This window comes from Scatophagus argus, chromosome 9 (assembly GCF_020382885.2).
Source record: "Scatophagus argus isolate fScaArg1 chromosome 9, fScaArg1.pri, whole genome shotgun sequence".
Taxonomy (NCBI): domain Eukaryota; kingdom Metazoa; phylum Chordata; class Actinopteri; family Scatophagidae; genus Scatophagus; species Scatophagus argus.
Window position 1 is genome coordinate 16,675,053 of NC_058501.1, and position 22,042 is coordinate 16,697,094.

The window sequence follows — 22,042 nt, forward strand, 5'->3', positions numbered from 1 at the left end:
GTTTGCACAAGGTTGAGTCAGAACTAATACTCAAGTTTTAATTGTTTTTCCAAGAAGGATAAGTAGATGCTATGACAGCAACCTTTATGCAACCTGCAAATACTGCATAGGACAATTTCTCTCCCTTATTTTATAAAAGATAGGGAAATAAAATTAAAACAAAACAAAATGACATCAAAAGACATCAAGCAAAAAAGGTATTCAGAAAATAAATAATTTCAAAGAATAAGCACTGACATTGTTAAATTTAAAGACAGGACATCACATATTGTTTTACAGACACATTTAAAATGTGTAGTTATTTTTAACTACACCACATGTGAACAGAAAAAAAATACATTACAAAGAAGTTATCCCCATCTCAATGCAGCATCAGGAGATAGTGTCTGATTATCTATACACTGAGAGAATAACAATACCTGTTTCCAGTTCACAGTTAACAAAAAGAACAGCCACAATATGAAGTTAACCTTTATGATGGAACAGTGTTTGACAGAAAGACGAGTGTCCCCTCGGGGGAAAAATATGTCAACTCTGCATATACAAAAAGATATGGTAGAAAAATGACTCAGAGAGCTGTATGTCAGTGAAACTGAATGCATAATTAGTGCAAAGGTAAAAAATAGATTTTAGCCATCAGGCAGCTGAATTACTGGCTCTGACTAGTTCAACAGAAATTATATCAAATCAGATGAAGTCACACAGTAAGGCACCATCATCCATTAGGATAATACAGTCCATATACAGATGTGCAAAATGAATGAGGTAAACAAGGATGAAACCGCATGTATCATATATTTTTTAAGAGGATACTTTCATTGTTGCAACTGGATCCTTTAGTTCCTTGAAACACCATTTGCAATGATGTCTCAAGCTCTGCTGGTGTATAGTACATGCCTGCTCCATCTCCATCTCCATCTCATTCCAAAAAGGCAGAAGGAGGATATGAGCAATGTCAGAGGGCAGAGCTGGGTACAGAAGGGGTGGGGATCTGCCAGATGATCATGTGACTGCGTTCAGACCGCTGAGGTGTAGCTTGGGACAACTCAGCTGATCCATCATTTGCATCATCTCCTGAAAAAGTGGAAGGCTCAGTTAGGCATTTAACAAATTCATCACCAACTAAACAACTGATTCAGTGCATCAGACAGTTTGAAATAAATTGAGGCTGAAATGTTGTTTTCCTCCCTCTCACCAATGCGGAAGTTGATGTAGCCCTCTCCTCCACTGAGAACAAGCTGAGAGGTAGCGATGGTGCTGCTGCCAGGAGAGGTGATCAAACAACCTGCAGGACAAATACGATTACATGGTCACTTAAGGACAAGGGCACTATGAGGAATTTCCCTGAATTAACAAGTTGTGGAAAATATTAAGCATGATAGGTTCAGATTCTTACCAGGTGCAGAAATGATGAACCTGACAGCTTGTCTGTGTCCATGGTAACACAGCTGGGTTGATGCAAGGGAGCAATATGGGATGGAAACAGCCTCAGATGCTGTGACCAATCACCAATAGAAATAATGTTAGACAGAGGATGATACAAAGTAGAAGTACTTGTATGCTCAGCTTAAGTAAAACTCACTTATGGATAATGGGATGGAGAAAAGGGCACCACCTCCAGTGCCCACCCACAGACGACCAGAGATGACAGCGAGAGATGAGATCTGGAGAGGTGAGAGTGACAGGAAGGCTTTACCTACAGAGGGGGACGGAAACATGTTAGCCGAGTTGTAGAAAAGAGTTTAAACTCAAAGTAATAAAAAAGGTCATTTTAAATTCAGATATGGCATACACAAAGAAGTAGTCCATTTGTAGTCCACTGACTGACTGTTTATTCCCCAAACTAACAATAACTGATCTTTTTAAAATCTTAAGCTGGTGCAACTCTTGTTAGTTTGATTATGGACTGCTGTCACACACCCACAGACGAATTTGCAGAGGCTGTGAAAAGCACATAGGCTGCTAATATACAGTATAAATATATATATATATATATATATATATATATATATATATATATATAACTATATATATAAAAAAATCTTCAAGAAAATTGAGACCAGAGAAACAAATGTTATACCAACGAAAAGACATCTTTCTGAGTTTCATCAAAATATCCATCACAAACACTGGTGTAAGCAGGACCACTATGAGCTCACACAGTGCTTTCCTAACACGATAGGAAACTACCACACTATTCTGACACGTACTGCAGCACTGTAGCCTCCGAAGCTAACAGGACAACGTACGTGTTCCACTGTAAATGCATTATTTTTACATCTAAAATATATTTGTTTGAAATGAAGAAGCACCTAATGTTTTGGTGACCAAAGCAGTAAGATCGACTTCCTGTAGCGGCCGTCCTGTGGACCAGTCAAACAGTCTGAGGATTGGGTCAAGTCGGCAGGATGTCCAAACGCCACTTCCACCAGCACACAGGTAACGAACCTGCTGCTCGCTGCGCTCAGACACTGAGAATGTTCGCTGTGAGGTCAGAGGAGGAATCACAATGGTGAGTTCAATGGCAAGTCTGAACTCGAAACAAACAGTGCAGGTACCTCCTCTGTTTCTTACCTCAACCTTCTTGCTGTCCATGTCAACCACATGGACTTTGTTCCAATATCCCACCCACAGATGGCTACCTTTTGCAAGAAAGCAGCGAATGGGCTGCAAAGGGTGTGAACCAAGAGGCAGCACATGGTGCGATTGTAGATTCCAGCCACCTGTCAATCACAGCACTCGTTATTACTTAGTACTAAACATCAAGAAATGGGAAGGATTCAGAATGGAAATCAGATATTACTATAAGAGGAACCCATTACCTGAACTGTGTGAGAAAAACGCTAAAGTCCCATCAGCTAAACCAGCTATGACTTGACCCTGGGAATACCTGGCAGATTTAACAAAGAGTTAACAAAATATAGTTTGTTATCGAAGATTTATGCACGTAGTCGTAATGACAAGCAAGAGTAACATTAAGACAGACAATAATTAAATATACTAAAACACAAATACAAACATGATTCAAACCCACAGATAAGACTTACGTGAGTGAATGAACACCCTCGGAGAGGGAGACAGACTGCAGACAGCGCCTCCTACCAGCAGAGGCTGAGTGTACAAGTATACTGTGAGACACAGACGACGGAAGAAATAAAGACTCAGTCAGATTGCTTAGCCAACAAGTAATATACTCAGAGGCTGTCTTATTTATTGAAGGGAGCTGCTTATTCAGCAGAAGCTACCTTCCTTCCTGAGTTCCAATCCACACAGTTCCTGCAGTGTTCCCTGACATAACAAGACAGGAACAATTGTGTCAAAAGGAAACGCTAAGTAAGCAGTGCTGCTTTCCAACGGTTTCCAGTGAATGATCAGTATGGCATGAGGGGATAATACGAGTACAGGACACATTAGACAAGTTCTCTGTGGGCAGCTGCTGCAGACCATTGTACCGGCACTGACCTATGGGAGGCACAGCACAGATGCAGAGAGCAGGAGCTGTGGGAGGGAGGCTGAACTGATCCAGTACTGTGTTGGACCGTGCTGGATCAATCACTGTGATATCGCTGCTGAAGGCAGGTCCAGAAACTACCCACACAGAACACTAGCAGAGAAGGACAGATATGGAGTTTGGAAAAATGAGAGGCATAAAACAACACAGCCCTGTGAAGTGTTGGTTACGGTCAGATGGCATTCTAAATGGCGATTAGAGTTGCAGTTGCTATTTAACAGGAATTATGACTGACTTACTGTGGCTTCTCCTGAGATCTCAGGTGTGACTGCAACTGCACAGTTCAGCTGAAGAGAAAAACGGGTAAGTGTAAAGGAGTTATGATGTAAAGGCTGCTAAGCTGTTGTGTTCAAGATGGTTAGCAGAGAAAAGATATACCTTGGCTGTGGAGTCTCTTTGATCCAACAGTCTGAGCTGCATTAGAACAGGTACATCTTTAGGCTCTGGGACAGCATCGTGGGAGTCCTACAGTTAATCACAAAAACATTGTTATGATTGTGGAAACGTACACATCTGACTAACAGATACAACAGCCAGGGGCACTTTAGGACAGTTTCAAATTTTGCACTCTTCTTCAATCCCTCTCAGATTTCTGTATTTCTGTGTGGGTTTCTACTACCTGTGTGTTTGCCAGTGTTGTGCTCCAGCCGTGTAACTGCCGTTTTCCAAGTGACCCCCAAATGTGTGAGCGAATTTCTCTGTACAGTTCTCGTCTCATGACACGAGGGGACGGGACAGCAGCAGGAGAAGCAGATCTAGAAAGAAATCTTACGGTGTTAAAACAGCTTGACTGACTAAATGGAGGAGCGTATGCAAGAGCGACACAAACTTACTCAGCATGAGTTTGACTGACAGCTGGTAGTTGTGGAGACCCCAGAGGAGAGCGAGTGAGTGATGGAGTAGTTGACTGGGCAAATGCTAAAACAGGTGGTCTGATTAAGGTCTCCTTGGAACGGCCAAAGAAGCGGTTGAACCTTTAAGAAAATAATAATTTGCAATATTTTATATGGACCATAAAACATATGACCGTATTACCAAATGTACAGTTACATCGCACATCTGTTAATCTGAATTATTCTCTGTTGGGTCCATGCAATGTCAAGCAGCTTAACTGACAAAACCAGTAAAGATTCTTCCCTCTCAGGTTTGTACTGCTCAGCTGCCATCGTGTGCCGACTCAAACACACGACGCTCAGGTTGCCTTATGGTCATCTGAAGGGCCAGTATTTTTACCTTCATGTAACTCTCATAAGCTCTTGCATGTGTCAGGGTTTTTGAATACCTGAACTGACTCTGTTACATGAGCCGATCCACACTGCCCAACCCAAAAAAATATGCGCTAATCAGCCACCCAACCCCCAAACCATCAACTTTATGCATGATATTTGAACAGCTGTCAGGAATGAGACAACACTGAGCACCACGGTACTCCAAGGTGCTGATCCTGTCACTGGGAGTATCGGAGGGCTCTTAATTCTCTTTCATTCTTTACCCTTTAGTCCCACCAGCCCAGCTGTGAGAAGATCTAGGCTAAATAAACAGATGAACTGTTCTAAATGGTGTTCTTCAGATCATCAGGGAGCTGAAAGTTTATGAAACACATTAGTGGCCTCTGTCATCATCCAAATCAGCATCTGTAAGGCTCTATTGTGTATCATTTCAAGTAAAGAAACATCTAAATGCCACTGAGTTAAACACTGCGTTTTCTGTACAGTACAAACACAGAAAGATTGGCCATCCTGGCGACCTCACCATTCTTTTACTTGAGTGGTTATGGCTCCAGTCTGATCTCCAGTGCACAGCTGATGGGCACATGCTTATTACAAGGCGTAACATTGCACATCACTAACGGTTTGATTTTGGGGAATATTTTAGAAACCAAGTGCTGCATCCCCACTGCTGCTGTATTTGAGATTTTAATGTTGTTACTGACTACAGGTTGTTGTATCAACAAAAGATCAATGCAACACTGTGAAGACTTTTTTCTCTTTTTAAGGCATACTGTTTCATACTTAACTAAGCTGCCATGGCAACAATATTTGAGCATTGTTTAGCACACAGGAGCACAGACATGGGGACCAGGCTACCTCTGTTGTCATGGGTGAACAAAGCTGCTCCAGCCAACTCTTTGTGTGTTACGAGGACATTAAACTCGCTGCAATTTTAACTGACAAGAGGGTGACTATGCAGTATGATGTGAAATGGTCTGTTTTTGGAACAGACCACAAGAGATGATGGACAATACAAACACTTACTTTAACCAAACACTTGACCTTCTCTCCTCTGTTAACCTCTCCTGCATTGTTGCTCTATAAAAAGGAAAAGAAGAAAAACATTGGAGATTGGAGAAAAAAAACCCAAAATATAACTTTTTGTTACAGGCAAATTATAAATGCTCAATAGTGACCAATCTCAGCTTAGAAAGAAACTTTTAAAAACACATGTACACCTATGTTGATTCAGTAGCAAAGTTACCTGAGTGCCTGACTATGTCTGACTGCCTCCTGCAGCTCAAACAGTCGCTGCTTATACTGGTTCTTCTCCATGACCACACGAGCCATTTCAGAACGAGAGAAGTTACGCATTGATGTGGGAGAGGCCTGAAAGAAAGATTTATGCTATTTAATGTGGTACATGCATCAGTTTCATACATCATAATCAACACTGAGTGGTTACTGTTGCAGAACATGCTCGTGATACAGCAGATGATTTAACTTTGAAAATAACAACGTCTCCTTACATCAGGATCCTCAGACTGGTATGTTTCCAGTTCCTTCCGAAGTCTGGAAATATAAAGCAAAAAGTTAGTCTAACAGCAGTATACACGGGTTTATAATAACAACAATAAATAGTTACTTTTTTCTAAAAGGAGAGATTAAAATAGGAATACAATCTTATACACCTCTTAATTTCCTCCTCCTTCTCCTTCAGCCGCCCCTCCAGTCGTGAGACTGTCTCCTGAAGGGAGGACACTTCGAGCTGAAGAGCTGAACGGTCATCAGTCAGCTCTACGACGCGAGATATCACAGCCTTTCGGGCAGCTTCTGTTAACTCACTGGAAAACACAAACAGCAATAGATTAAAAATTTAAGATAACAAAGAAAATTGATATTGACTTCTGTAAAGAGAGCAAACAACTCCAACAGGGACTAGAATATTTTTTCCTCTTATTGATTTGTTTGTACTGAAGCAAGAAAGTGTACTGTACTGAAGTACTTGGGAAACCCCCCAATGCTGGTGAAAAAACAGTCAGAGAAATTAAATATAGGACTCACTGGGTGACTTTCAGTTCCTCATACTGAGAAAGAATCTCTTCAAACTGGTCTGTGCTGCCTACAGGGAAGAAAGTATTAAAATGCTTGAACATGCAGAAAACAATACAGATCTAGTTGGTATTATCATTAATTGTTCATTCAATCCAAGAGGAAGCGACTGCATGGAATGGTAAAGCTTAATGAAACCTACAGTGAGACCTTTGTCATTGATATACTTGCACATCATGCTGGCAGGGTATATATAGTTATTCACCATTGCCACAGTATTTTTAGAAACCAACTTGTCACCATGTCTCGTGATCACTTTTCACTGTATTTCAGTGCTGCATACAACAAACACACACACACTCTGTTTCTGCTGTCAGGTGAATGGAGAACTGAGGGTTACAAGACAGCTGGATAATTCCTGGGTAGTCAGCCTTTTGCAAAAACCAGTTAAACCTCTGGCTAAGTTGAAAATAATGGAAAGTACTTCAGCCCTGTTTTTGAAAAGTCTTTAAATGTGTTTTATTGGCGAGTTTACCTCTGACACTGGCCCCTCGGTCTACACTCTCCACATAATCCCGACTCAGCTCTGACAGCTCAGAGAACACAGAGTCAGTGTTGCGCAGCTCCCACTCCACACTAGTATCTTCCTCCTCCTCCTCCTCCAGCTCCTCTCCATCTTTTTCCTGCTTCTCTCCTCCCTGCTCTTTCTCTACTTTGCGATTCTTCTCCTCCATCTCCCCTATCTCATCCACCAAGCTGGTCTCCAACTCATCTCCCGGTGGGTCTTTGGTGTTTGGTCTTGTAATTGGAGTGCTGATGGTGATGATGGTGATGATGCAAATGTAAGCGAGTGAGAAGTGAGAGAAAATACATGAATATCTGACGTGTTTATAAACTAAAGTGAACTTGGGTTTAGTTCATGATTGCGTGTACTTTTAACAATAAAATAGCTTATGGTTTCAGATTATTACCTGGCACCCATACAGTCATGAAATTGATTGAGCTCAGGAGTGGAGCTGATGATGTCGTTAACAAAAGGATCTATGGTGGGTTTTGCAATATTGACTGCATTTTGTTTCTTGGCAATTAGATCAACAAAACAGGGGGGACCAGAATTTGAATGCGGTCTTTGAATCACCTGCATAGAAAAAAAAAAAGAAAAAGAAACAAAAGAAAAAAAAGAGCAGGAAACAACCGTTACTACTCTGTCAAGATCATATAGCAAAATAGTTCAAAATATAAATGTGTAAAGTGAAAAAAGGTTTACTTTTTCATTATCACTGCATTCCGACAAGACTTGACTGGATGGAAATTCAGCAATTTTGGGCCGTCCAAGACTCCTAGTTACAAAATATTAAAACAAAAATCATTTGAATAATACATTTTGTACCACTTTCTTACAGTCTTCTTGCCCATTACTTCCACATTAATGTAAATTACACTAACTGAAACATAATTATAATTTTGAAAAATACCACTAAATACCATTTTACAGACAGAAGGTCCAAAAGGTTCAACTATAGCTTTCTGGCTAATAAGTGAACCCTTACTATAAATGCCTCATTAACCACAACACAACATTAACATTTTCAAAATGGTCTCAAACTGACATTTTCAGTTATGCATAGTGTATACTGTAATTGAGATCCTTGTAAAAGGAAAACAGAAATACTGCTACGTTACTGCTATGTCTTGCAGCTGTTCTGGTGAAGTTCAGAAACGTTAGGTAGCATGTTACAATCCGCTTCAATATTGTGACGGGCTGGGAGTCTGATTTCTTGATTATGCTGTTGGCTACTGCCCACAGTAGCTCTTGTACAGGTCACAATGAAGCTGCTGTCCTGAAATATACTCTCTCTGCGAGACACTGTCTACAGTTTAATAAATTCCAAAAACCTTAGAGGAGAATCTCTTTCAGAGTCCTTTCTCTTTTCCAAAAGTTCCCGATGTGTATGAGCCAACTAAAGGAGAGAACATCAGTGATATGTAAGAGGCAGAACAATGACAAAATCAGCAAATATTGTATGAAAGACTGTTTAAGAAGTCACACGTCTTGATACAATTTTTCGACTTAACAGCTGAATCTGACCTTGTTGTGCGCATTCCTCAGTGTGCTCATTTCTCTATTCAGGCTTGCCTTCTGCTCCTCCAAGGCCACCACTGGAATAAAACATAACATTTTAGATTTAAACCGATTATAGTCATGAAATGCACAAGAAAGGTGAATGAAAAGTGCAAGTTTGTTAATATTCAAACACTCACACTGATCAGCTTGCTCTCTCGCTTTCTTCTCTAGCTCCCTCTCTCGCCGTTCCCTCTCCTTTTCCCTCCCCTTCATGGCTCTCCTCTCTTGCTCAATTTGGTCATCCAGCTCCAGATACCTCTAAAGGAAAACAAAATGCTCAAACAGCTCCGACAAAGACATCCACCTACTTTCACAGCTTTTCAGAACGCATAATCAAAGTAACATAATACGACACTACATCAACACGCCATCAATTCCCACCTCTTGACTTTCCTTTCTGAGTGCTCTCTCTGCTTGGTATCTCTCCAGCAGCTCTTCTCGGTCAGCTTTCTCCCTCTCCGCCTCCTCTTCCTTGTCTCTCAGCTGGGCTTTGCAACTGGCCAGCCCCTCCAGGACCCACACAAATATTGGGACCAGGGACTCCACCACACCTTCACCATGGTTCTCAATAACTGTCTGTGATGCGGCAAAGTAGTAGAATAAGGGACCAGGTTACATCTACATAATTATTCCATCCAGAAAAACATCCCATATTTTTCCTGAAAATAATAATAGTAGAGACAAAGAAAAAACTGCTTTACCTGTAGTTCTGAATACAGCTTCCCTGCCTCTTCACTCACAATGTTGGGGTCCAGCTCCACCTCCCCTGTCCCACAAAGCACCCGCTCGCTGTACTCCATCAGACAATTATTTTTACCTGCTCTATAAACTACTGAAGTGGTTTCTCAACCTCAACACCAAAGGTAACTGATTTTATATGAGCCAATTCAGGTTACACTTCCTCATCAGCTAAAACAACTACTTTATCTAGATTTATAGCATTGTTGATAACACCAATGCCACCTTTCCACTACAACTTAATGTTCTATTTGTTCTTGACAAGGGCATCATCCTATTAGATTGGCCCTAACTAGCTGTTTCTGTGCTGTGAAGTTTATCTGATGTCAGGGGGAGTTTTAGAGTCCATCCTGGGAAAGAAAAGAAGAAAATATAATAAAATCACCAGTTTCTTTTCTACACTGCAGCTATGTTAATTGCCAAAGGACAGTCAACTGTTTCAAGCGTAGATTTGCCTGTTTTATCTTGTTGCCAGCTAATTAGCTTAGCAATGGTTAATATTGTCATGTGATTTTTTTGCGATTAAAATCTGTCACTAATGCGGTTTGTTTTACAGCAAACAAAAATACAAAAAGTCTACTCAGTCAGGATGTAATTTACATTCCAATGGTTGGGTTTAAGTCAGGGTGCAAACTAAAAGGACATTCATCAAAGATCAGTTACTACACTTAACAGTGTTAAGGCTTACACACAAGTGCAAACTAACAGATAAAACTCAGTCACATAAATTTCTATTTAAAGCTGCCATTTTCAGAGGCAGAAATGAGTGTGTTGTGAGTCGTTCAGTGGTGTTAATACACTAATCGCCAGAAACCACCAGAAACAATTGGTTAATCAATCAGTCATGACAGATAACTGATTGGCAATGACTCTGACTGGCAATGATATACAATTAACTGCTGAGGTAATTTTTCAAGCAAAAATACCCATCATTCTCTAGTTTCATTTTCTCAACTGGGAGAATTTCCTGTTTTCTTTTGTATTATTTTAAACTGAATCTCTGTGTTTTGGTTAGACAAAATACATAGTTATTTTCACAACCATTAATTTCCTCACATGAAATTTGAAAATTCACTGACATTTCTTTGTCAATAAAACATCAATGAATGATGAAAAATACTGATCATAACAAACAAATCATCACTTTTGAGAGGCTGCAACCAAAGAAAGCCTTAATTTTTTTAATGAAAAAGGGCACAAAAGTTGTTAGGATCCAGATGTTTAAATCCACCACGTTGTGTAAGGAGTTGACACTCCAGTGTGAAGCTCAAAAGACTAATCGATTATCAAAGTAGTTGCAGATTCTGTTTTGTCAACAGACTATTTTCTGTTAACAAAACAGCTTCAAGATGTCACCTTGAGGTTCAGGAAACTGTGATGGAATTTTCTCTTTTTACTATTTCCTACCACATTCTAGACAAAGCGATTAACTGATTAATCAAGAAAATAAAAGCAGGTTAATTGACAATGAAAACAATCCCTAGTTGCAGCTTGAATCATCAGGACATATTTGGCAAAAGACGTCTTAATGACAGGGTGCAGCTCCAGAGCTGCATGTCGCTTCTAGGCTTTGAAGTCCCGCTCTCTCACACATTTAACTTACATTTGAGAGCGACAGTGGATTTCTATGTTACATATTAATATATCTCCATAAAGCGTAATAAGGTCATGCGATACAAACCAAACGAGCACATATGTGTCTGTGTGCGTGTGGGAGGTTAGCACACAGATATTCAAACAGTTAAATGTAAATACATTAACATGACAACCTAGAACCGGCGACAGGTTATACGCTTATATATATACAATTATGGCAATTATCCTACTACTTGGTTAGCTAAAAAGAGCACAAAACTTCAACAAAGACACGCTTGAAGTGGTGTACTGTATAAATAAGTAACATGACTGACAGTGGACACCTTGAGAGATCTTTGGCAGCAAGTTTACAAAGTTGGCCAAAAAACACGCCGAGTCGTCGTGCTGTTCGGCTGTCGCCTCACTGACTCACCTTAACGGACGGCTCCTTCATAACTCGCACTTCGTTGCCCCAAAATATTGAAATTACAGCCGTTTTTTCCCCCTTCGGGTTCGATATCAATTACACATAAACGAGTTTAAAGTAGGGGGAGTTGTTGCTGCTGACGGGCGCAGACATGTCCTCAGTCTGGCCAATCAGAGCGCGGTTATTTTCACCACTAACCAATAGGAAGGAAAATGAGGCGGGGCGTGGGCAGTTTTGTGTTCGCAAGGAGAAAAAAAAAAGTTTCCTGAAACTTGAACGATGACACGTGACCAAGGAGGTTGCAGCAGGCTGTCAGGTGACCCCGTCTAGTTAGATACCTGTCGAAATACCTCACATACTTGAGATCTAGCCTGGTTCTTTTCCCATGTTATTCTAAGAGAAAATTAACAAGGGGGGTTTATTTCTCAACGTTGCTTGTGGTTGAAGTTATTCAGGTGTCAAGTTAACCTTCAAACTTCGATCAAAATTCAGAAAGCTACGACTGAGCCAGGTGGTTTTGTAGGGCACCATTTCTGAACTCTTCGTCTAAATTTACTTGCTTTGTAAAATAAATAGGAAAATAGCTTCTCCTGAAGGCGATGTTACGCTACTAGATGCTTCACACAGTGAGGTACAGTTGGGAAAAAGCATTTACAGTAAATCACTGTGAGTAAATTCATTGGAATCGGCCACAGTTTGTTTTGACTCCAGCAGATGGAGGTAGTAACACATTTCACTCCTCTCGGTTCTTTTTTTTCCCCCTTCTTTCTTCCCCCTTTCGATTTCCGTTGAGGTTATTGTTTTCTGTTCTGTAAGATACAGTCCTTGAGTTGAGCATTTTCTTGCAAGCACAGACAGACATTTAGCCTTATTGGTTTTTTGTTTGTCTGTGTGCTTTTTGACATTTTGTCAGATCTGCCACCAAGCTAACGTTGACAGGAGTCTTCTCTGAATGCCCACTGCAGCTACCTTAGTAATTTTGTCACTAGGGTTTGTAATTTTAAGAGCTAAATTAGTTTCCTGTGATCAGTGTAGTGATAACAAAGCAGCCATTAGGTAACCTGTCTGAGGTTAATGGTTGATAATGTTCAGCTAATATCTTGCTTGATACAACTGAGTCTTTGTAAAGTTAACGCCTATGCTTTTGTTACTTCTGTACTCTGTAATAATGTCTCCCTTTATTGTCCACATGCTTTTCCTTATTCCAGGTTTTCATCTTTCTGTCTGTCTCAGCATTTGTGTTCATCTGTAATGCCATCACTCTGAAATACACATTTTACACATAGTCTTTTTATTACATAGTCTACATGCTCTGTCTACACGGTACATGTAAAATGAGCAATGATCACGAGAACAAAACAAATATACACAAATCTCATAATGTTTTGCAACTGAAGTTCTGATATGTAAAGTAACTACAGCTGTTGATATGATATAGTTCAGTAAAAACAACAAAATTGCCATTAAAGTGTAGTGGAATAGAAGCTGAAAGTAGTAGTATCAGTGTGTACATAATACACCCTGAAAGATTAAAGGAGGAGAAGGAGGTATAGAGAGAGGGCTGTTATGCAGTCAGCTTGCTTTGTATATGAGGCACAACGCACAACGCAATTCAGTGTGTCATTTCTAGTCCATTCAGAATTATGTGTAGACTTGTCATCGATTTCGATTGTATCCTGACATCAGTTCTTTTTTACACTGTGACTTTTTTAATTACCCTTCCACTCTCTACAAGAACCTCTTTTCCATCCTCTCTCTCCTCTCGAGTCCTCGCTCTTCTCTTCTTCACCAGGAGGTAAAATGCCACCACGCCTCCCACCACCATGAAACTGAGGGCCAGAATCACAAATCCCAGTCCCAGTAAGAGAGAGATTCTGCCTTTGGAGTGGTTCAGTTGATCCCACAGTCCCACGGCTACACAACTTAAGCCGATGAGAGTTCCCCAAAACCCAAAGGCCAGCATACAGGATCCGCAGGACAGCTCAACGCCCCCGGTCATCACTGTTACGCCCGCCACTGAGACGACCCCTCCTGGTAAGACCACTGTCTCAGATTTATGGTCGTAGGTGACAGTCGAAGCTGCCTCTTGTAGAGTTGAAGGATCGAGGGTTTCCATCTTAGTTGTCATGATCGCTCTTAATTCCTCTATCAGATCTCTTTAAATGATTTTATATGCAGCCTGTTCTTTCTTGTTCCTACAACAAGACACACAAAGCCATTACCATCTCGGTTCCCCTTTTTGTTTTACCTAATGCATCTTCAGAATTGGAAAAAAAACATCCCTAGTCTCAAATCTTTACAACTTTCACAGTAAGTGAAAAATTCAAACCCAAGAATTTATGTTAATAAATAGCTACAACATTTCATTAAATGTGTGTAAATGAAAAACACATCATTTACACACATACTTTAGGATCTCCCTGCAGTTTAAAATAAAAGTTTATGGGTGTGAACAGTCTTTGGCTGCACGGCTAAAGAATATAATGACTGACCCGATGGCAGGTTGGGTTAATGAAATAAATGTGATTTTAAAACTTATCACTTAAATAGAAAATAACCAAAGTAGCGCCAAGCATTTCTACTTAACTGAATTAAATGAATTAAGTTCTAGATACAAATACAGGTGACATTTTTTCTTTGGCCTCTCTCTTTGGAACCAGCAGATATTGGCAATTACATGATAACTATACGCTTTTAGTTCAGCAAACTACGATGTTGTCTATTCGCCCTAAATGATCCTTGTAAAATTACCATTTCTAAACTCTACATTCATATTAGGTACACAAGGTTACTACAGATATTTTTACTTTTTTAATCCACAGTAGAAAATCGATTATGAAAGAGAAGAACCTTTGCTTATGCCAAAAAATCAAATTGGATTGGTAAGTAACTGTAAAATCAAGATACTTTGTTGATAACTTTAAAAAACTACAGTGTTGTATTTTATATAAAAAGTGTAGTGTTGCTTACCTCAGTGTTGAATCAGGAGCTTTAGATGGAATGTGATTGTGATGTGAAAAGTGATTATGTTTCCAGGTATGTGAGGGATTTTAGTGAAAGCTTGAAAGACTTTCTCTCTGGACAATGAGTGTAGAAATGGGAGCAGGGGACCCAGTGCTGTTTACCTTTGTCACACACGTCACAACCTTAGGCCTCACAAGATGGTGGACACAATTGTCAAGATTGCTGTCATCATTTGTTTGTTCCTCTCTTTCCTTGTTCAGTAGGAAGCTCTTGTCTGTCATTAACCGTCATTATAACCCATTACCAGATATTTATCTCGAAACAACTCCCTTCCTCTTTTCCTCTCTCTTTCACTCTTAAGATTTGAGTTGTGTCCCACCAAGGCATTGTTTTGGCCGAGAATGGATTTTTTAAAAGCATTTTCCTGTTCAGCCTTCCCATTTCTCGTGTCACCAGTGCGGTTACTCCTAAAACTTTGGGGCACGAGACATAGGACTTCTGTAACTATCTTGAAATATGAATGGAAATGAATTTGATTGAGAGTTCTCTGCTGTTATAGAGGAAATGTTTTAGTAATTCATGTTTTCAGGGCCATTCATTTTGGAAAAAAACACTTGCAAACACAAAGTTAAAATAGTGCTGCCACTAAAGGTTATTTTCATTATTTTTATTTCCAGATTATGTTCCTGATTAATCGATTAATTATTAACACAAAGACCCTTGATTTATTATCATAAACAACAATAAAGAAAACAACAAAACCTTACACTTAAGAGGATTTGCTGCTTTTCTTTCAAAATTACTGAAACAATTTATCGGCTATGAAATAGTTCACGTCTAATTTGCATTCAGCTGAGTTGCAGCTTTGATTAAAAATGGAACAAACTTGGTTCTGCTACCAAGTGCAAGACGTCCATGAATGAGCGAGCGTGACCTGCTGAGTTGACACTGCGTGGTGCAGATTTGCAGTATATATGTCAGTGCTGACGCTGAGCTGGCTCCCAGGTCAGTGCTGTAACACAGGTGAGATTTGATACTGCCAGTTAATAAGCTGTAATGCTGGCCGGCCAACTGGAATGTTGCCAATAATGAGTCACTGTCCTAATTGCAAATATTTTTAAATGTGTTGATTTTTTTCTATTGACAGACTTTCACCTGTTACTGCACTGCTTTTATGTGTTTTTTATGTTACTGCCTGTAAAAGAAATATATTTCCTGTTTAGTGTTGGAAAGCAATGTAACAGCTGATATAAAGACATTATCATTTAATAATTGTGTCATTACACTGTGCGTAGAAATCCACTTCATGCGAATCCTCACCTTTTCGGCAGAGTAGAAAATCATTTCAAAAGCCACCACAAATCTGTGCTTGCTCTGGCTCGAGCAATTAGTCAAGCTCAGGGTACAGGTCAGATGTTAGGGATTGTTTTGTGCAGAGGACGGGGTAATTCTATTGGCCATGGCGCTCACAGGATGATGATGATGGTAATTGGCTAAGTGTTGGATTGGGTGGGATGGGACAGGGCACTAGTAATCCAATAGATGGACTCACTGAGCATATTTATGGACGAAAGAAAATCCCACTGTGCATATATAGCATGAATTCATACAATGTAAGAAACAGTCTATAAGTACAGCTGAAGCAGTCATCCAATGCCTCCATCTGTCCTGTTTCAACACACACACACACACACGCTGGACAAATCTCTAACAGATAAAGTCTGCTATACACCCCACCTCCAAGTGAAGTTGGTCAGAAACAACAGTTAAGACAATGGAGATAATACTTGCAGACTGATGACGTACCTGCAGATGTATCAGCCAATGTCTGAGTCATCTGAGTTTGATCTGTGTGATCATTGTGACCTCTCCTGTAAGGTGATGGCTGTTGATAACAATAGATGAAGACCACATATAGAGACAAAGCACAAGGCACTGAAGAATAGAATAGTTAGTTCAAACCAGTGAAAATGAAGGCAGTTTATTAAGTGCGCATGTTCCTGTCATTATGTGAAACAAGACATCTTCAGTGCACAAGACAATGCTTTGGGGGACAAAAAGTGAAGCCCGGGATTGAAAGTAAAAAAGAAAAAAGATTGTTAGCCCGATGACAAAATATAATTTGGCATCCCAGTGCAATAAATCCCGGCAATCTAGGGGCAGAAAAGCAGTCACAAGGGTGAAAGGAGGGCATGATCATTGCTCACACAGGACAGGAATGAGGTCACGCACAGACAAGGCCGGCAGTGACGATGATGTGAGGGGTGTGGGTGGGATTGGAGGTAAAGGTGGGCGGGAGAGGGAGTTAAACTGCCTGGACAGATGGTAGTCTGGAATTAGTTGTCAGTGGTCAACTAAACCCATTGAAAGGGCACTACTGAAATAGCAGACATACTGCTAGAGAACCTAAAGCTCGCTTTAAAAAAAACCTACCTGAGGCCATGCTAAAAGAGTTTCCCAGAAGATGTCTGCTAATCTGTTGGCCACTGTAGAAAAGTAATCTTTTTTTTTTAATGATTTTGTAGCACTCAAAATACTTCTCAATATCACAAAGATTTTTTTAACTAAATGGATACAGTGAAATCCGCTGAACCTCTAATACTGAGTTATTAAGTAAGATAGTTTATTGTTGGCAGCACCACCACATAGCAGAACTCAAAATTCCTACTGTTTATAGGTAATTTAATAGAGGAATGAGCTCAACACAGCTGATGATCTTTCTAGATTTCCAGACCCAATAGAGAAAATTAGGATCTGGGGGTTCATTTTAGTGAAGAGCTCAGCCACCTTAAATCCCGTATTAACAGAATTAACCCAGTCATCCATGGTAGGAGTGTGTTTCCCCCTGCACTCCTTATCTCTCACTGTCTTACTGTGGAGACAGACACTTAATACTCCAGCCATCATCTTACCTCACAACACACAGGTAAGCTTTCCCCACATTTTTGATCATTTTCACTATGTTATTTATCGAGTACCATAAACAAATGTAAGATTCCTAAGTGGACTATACCATGTGTGTAAATCTGTTTTCTTTTTTTACTTGCAGGGTTTTCTTAGTCCTCTAACAACAATAGGCAGGGTTAAGCCAAGTAAGCAGGTATCTATTTTGAACAAAGGAGAAGTTCAGGAGGCACAGGAGAAGGAAAACTCAGGTGGCAAATATTTGCCGGTGAGTTTGTCATTACCGACGCATTACTAAGACAGTGAAAGAAACTACCATGGGAAATACCACCAGTAGCGCAATATCAAAGGAGATCCTGGAGGACCTGAAGCTCAGCACCAAATTCACTGAAAATGAGATCTGTCAGTGGTACGAGAACTTTCAGAAGCAGTGCCCGACTGGACGCATCACGCCAGAAGAGTTTGAGCAGATCTACACCCGCTTCTTTCCTGACAGCGATGCCAAGAGCTATGCACGACATGTGTTTCGCTCCTTTGACACCAACGATGATGGCACTTTGGACTTCAAGGAGTACATCATTGCACTGCACATGACCTCCACTGGGAAGACGACCCGAAAACTGGAGTGGGCCTTCTCGCTCTTTGATGTAGACAAGAATGGATACATCAATAAGACAGAAGTGACGGAGATCTGCCAGGTGAGGGGGTGAGACAGTAGTGATGATGATGATGAAGGGGTAATGGTTCTACTGTGGCAGAAAGCGCTCAGTGGTATCTGCTGTTTCTTCAGCATGAGGAATATCAAACCGTGTTGACATAGCGCGTTAACGACAGACCTGCTCTTATATTTTATCGTAATGTTTATCTTTGTTGCTGCTGTAAACATATAATATCAGACATTTAAACTGTTCGGTCGCTCATGGTTCTCGGGGAAAGGTTTTATTCTAAGTCAAAGCTACAACAGAAAGACAAAATAAGAGGATTACTCAGCATCATACAATTTAATACAACAGTCTTGTGGAGATGACTGCTTGTTAGGTTTATGTTAAGCTTATGTGTAGGTGTTGATTTAACTTTATAGTGATTTTTGGAGAGACATTTTTGAGAATTATTGTTGAACTCCATCATATCATCAGGATTTATTTTCTTTGGTATTTTACCCACTCCCTTTGATGTCCATGTAAAATGAGCTGCTGTTTATTGGAAAGCGACCATTTCTCTCATGGTATGTAGGTCTCAGTACTAACTGCCAGATCAATTAGTCAGCCTATGTGAGCCTCAAACTCCTGATAATCTCTGTGATTACAGGTTTAGCTCCGCAGACAATATAGGCAGTCCTACTGTTAAGTAAGGCTACTCCACTAGGGGGACTGCTCATCATCGCTGCGTCTAATCCATCTTTGTTTTATTCATGAGGCTGCCATTATGGACTGTTAGATTCATTTATGTTAACTACTGCATTACTGCAGCTGTTAGCCATTGTTTTCATGTGATCAGTCTGTTGGTGGTTGTAAAGTTTTAAAACAAATGAAATAGAATTTTAAGAGGTCTAGACAGATCAGCTGGGGATCCAGCTGGCATTGTAATGGGATTTAATTCCTGGCCAACTGGCAGGAGTCCATATGCATCATGTTTACAGCCACTGCACAAAAAACCCTATCAAAGGTTCAACAATCTGCAGCAAACTTAGAGTCAGTGGAGAGGTAGTCAAACACAGATCTGTTCTTTGCACCGAGATTAACATCCTTATTACATAAAGGTAATCCAGTGATATCTTTTTAAACATGTGGGGTTGAAGTAGGAACAAGTGAGTGAATAAGGCAGAATAAGCCAGTATTAGTTTGGTCTTGTGCAGCAGAACTGATACTGATATGCCTGACAAGTTAAGAAAGGGTGCAAATACATGCACAGTGTAATCCACATGTGCATGCTTACAGATACAGATACAGATCTGGGTTCTTTTTTTTTTGATAACAGACCAAAAACCACTTGTCATCTACAAGCGCACAGTGTGAACTATGCATACCAGGAGATCATCAGAGGGGCAAGATGGAGGGACAGTCCGGGGAGAAAAGAGATGACATCTTGGTGTTTGGCTTGTGGCCTGAGTCTTGGCACTAATCCATGTTAATCTAGGTGTCTTAAATGTGGGAGATGAGTGCTTCCTCTCTAAGTGGGACACACACTTAAAGACCTGAACCTAAAGTGCACAGTCATTTACAATCTGCTGGATTCCAAGTGGCCCATTGCAGATTACCAATCTAAAAAATGACACACAGGCCTGAATGTGCCAGTGCATTTTTTTTCTCTTTTACACATTGTCTGCATGTAAATTGTGATGGCCAAGACCTCCAGGATTGCAGGATTGTAGCTGCAGTCGTAGGCCGATCAGTTGTCACATGGGAAACGCAGGCTATGTTTTGTGTAAGATTTAATTGCAGCCTTCTAGATTTGACAATGGCTAAAAACAGCAGTCAGTGAATAGACGTAAGCCAATCCTGAGGACAAAGTCATCCTCTAAATGTCAAGCTGTTTTGCATAACAAACTCGATAAAGCACACGTACACATAAAACACTAATTAACTTAAGACGACTGTGAGCTTACTGACTTGCTGACTCTGTGCCTCTTGGCTTGTTTACGTTTGTTTTATGTGTTGTGTTGATATTCTATACATTATTTGTGTGAGAGAAATGATGCAGAATTTATCAGCAATCTTATACACAACCCCCTCTCAGGCCATATTTAAGCTGATCCCCAAGGAGGAGCAGACCAAGCTACCAGAGGATGAGAACACACCCGAGAAGAGAGCCAACAAGCTGTGGTCTTACTTCGAAAAGAGAGACAACGGTGAAGGAAATTACACAAGTGCAACACATATGTATACACACACCGGGCCCCCACGGTGCATGTCAGGTCATTGTGTTCTCATCACTATGTACTTATGTTAGAGAGAGATAAAAACAGGGTAAGCTTTTACTACCTTTCCTCAGCAGCTGTTCGTACATCCTGTAGGAATGATTACATTTCACAATCAGCTGCTTGGCTTAATAGTAATACAAGCAATAAATCCACCTGGGGGCACATCCCCAGTTACAACATCACTTTGGTCATGCAAGCTGTGTTTATGCATGTACCAGCTATGGTCCATGAAACCGCAAGTGACCCATTGCATTGCATGCTACTGTCACCCTCACACACACACACACACACAAGCACACAAACTCCCACACAGCAGATAAGACCGGATTTCTTAGATAAGAGTCATTATTAAACCTCATCCTTACCGCACACTCCATTGCTGTATATGTTGTTTACCATTTTGTTCCCTCTTTAACATCTCTTACTCTTGACTTTTCTCACAGAGCGACTGGCTGAAGGAGAATTCATCAAAGGTGTGATTGAAAATGAAAATGCAATGCGTCTTATCCACTATGAACCGATCAAACAGTAAAGTAATTCCTGTTTTATACCCCCTACTTCTTTCTCATTAGACTCTTTCATTTATTATAAACTTCTTTTTTTTTCCACTTCCCCTCTCAGTCTCAGATCCTTTCTCCTCCCTCCTCTCAATACTTTGTGTAAATACTCTTCTCTGCAGTGTCTTGGTTGCAATTAACTTCTCAGTAAGTTTCATTTTATGACGTCATTGTTTTACTGATGTTTGTCAATGAATTTATATCAAGTAGAGACTAAAAGAGGTCAGTTGTGTGCAGTGTTTTAAAAGCTAAAAAGAAGAAGGTTCACAATGACTACAGTGTTGCACTACGTGTACGATAAATGCTGTTCTATTGTTAATTATTTAAATGGTTCAAATGAAATTTTGACTCTAGAGAAATAAGAGTTATTAATGATAGTTATAATATAGCACCATACCTGACTGTTAGCTCATTAAAGCTTTTTTACATAACTTGAAATGTCTTAATAGAGATCGTAGTATTGTACCTTATTCACTGTACAATAAATTAAAGGTTTTCTCATACATCTGTGCTTTGAAAAATCTATTTATTTCTCTTTCCCATAAAACAATAAACTGTCTCAAGTTCTCAACTTTCCAAAATGTATTCATCCCAGACAGTGGGATCCCAAATGTAGCCTATAACCTCCAGACATTTAAGGTAAACGTAGATACTAGAATGTAATACCTATTTAAAAAATACTTATTTCCCTGATACTGTGATGTTGAAGTGCAGATTTCTAAGCATTTGTATGTGGAGGAGGAAGGGGTGCATGCCTACGTTCACTACCACCTTTCATTCTGCCCCCCCCCCCCCCCCACACCCTGCTGCACGCCTCCACCCTCTCCATCTCCATCCCTACACATGCCTGCCATCTCTCCTCACTCTATTCCTCCTTCTTTCCATCCAACTCGGGATTACTGGTTTACACATAATCTTCTGTTCAACATCAGAGAGCAGACTTTTCAAAATCTCTGTAATCTTTCTATCTCTATGTGTCTATCTTATGTGTCTGTCTGTGCATCTGCAGAGAGACCTTGTTTGTTGTAGCTTCTGGTATGCATGCATTGCATCCAGAT

At 40.2% G+C, this 22,042-nt stretch overlaps 2 protein-coding genes across 3 annotated transcripts; one reads left to right on the forward strand and one right to left on the reverse strand.

Moving 5' to 3' along the window:
- Nucleotides 1-12: 12 nt before the first annotated feature.
- On the reverse strand, nt 13-11,790 carry si:dkey-17m8.1 (C-Jun-amino-terminal kinase-interacting protein 4). Its single transcript, XM_046400116.1, has 28 exons — nt 11,646-11,790; nt 9,601-9,987; nt 9,281-9,475; nt 9,037-9,157; nt 8,864-8,934; nt 8,671-8,735; nt 8,042-8,114; nt 7,746-7,912; nt 7,310-7,587; nt 6,787-6,844; nt 6,414-6,566; nt 6,252-6,294; nt 5,987-6,111; nt 5,767-5,820; nt 4,345-4,485; nt 4,131-4,266; nt 3,890-3,976; nt 3,751-3,798; nt 3,463-3,604; nt 3,246-3,288; nt 3,048-3,128; nt 2,823-2,890; nt 2,575-2,723; nt 2,313-2,484; nt 1,583-1,696; nt 1,397-1,495; nt 1,196-1,285; nt 13-1,074 (listed from the first exon to the last, which is right to left on the reverse strand). The coding sequence occupies exons 2-28, from the start codon at nt 9,697-9,699 to the stop codon at nt 956-958; spliced, it is 2,991 nt and encodes a 996-aa protein (XP_046256072.1). The 5' UTR covers nt 9,700-9,987; nt 11,646-11,790; the 3' UTR covers nt 13-955.
- A 3,332-nt stretch (nt 11,791-15,122) lies between these two features.
- On the forward strand, nt 15,123-21,437 carry rcvrn2 (recoverin 2). 2 transcript variants are annotated; one of them, XM_046400134.1, is made up of 4 exons: nt 15,123-17,529; nt 17,653-18,205; nt 20,244-20,355; nt 20,871-21,437. In XM_046400134.1, exons 2-4 carry the CDS (start codon nt 17,825-17,827, stop codon nt 20,957-20,959), a joined length of 582 nt encoding a protein of 193 aa, XP_046256090.1. In that variant the 5' UTR covers nt 15,123-17,529; nt 17,653-17,824; the 3' UTR covers nt 20,960-21,437. The 2 variants fall into 2 exon arrangements, with proteins under 2 accessions (XP_046256090.1, XP_046256089.1); XM_046400133.1 differs by having other exon boundaries at nt 15,123-18,205.
- The last annotated feature ends 605 nt before the right edge of the window (nt 21,438-22,042 follow it).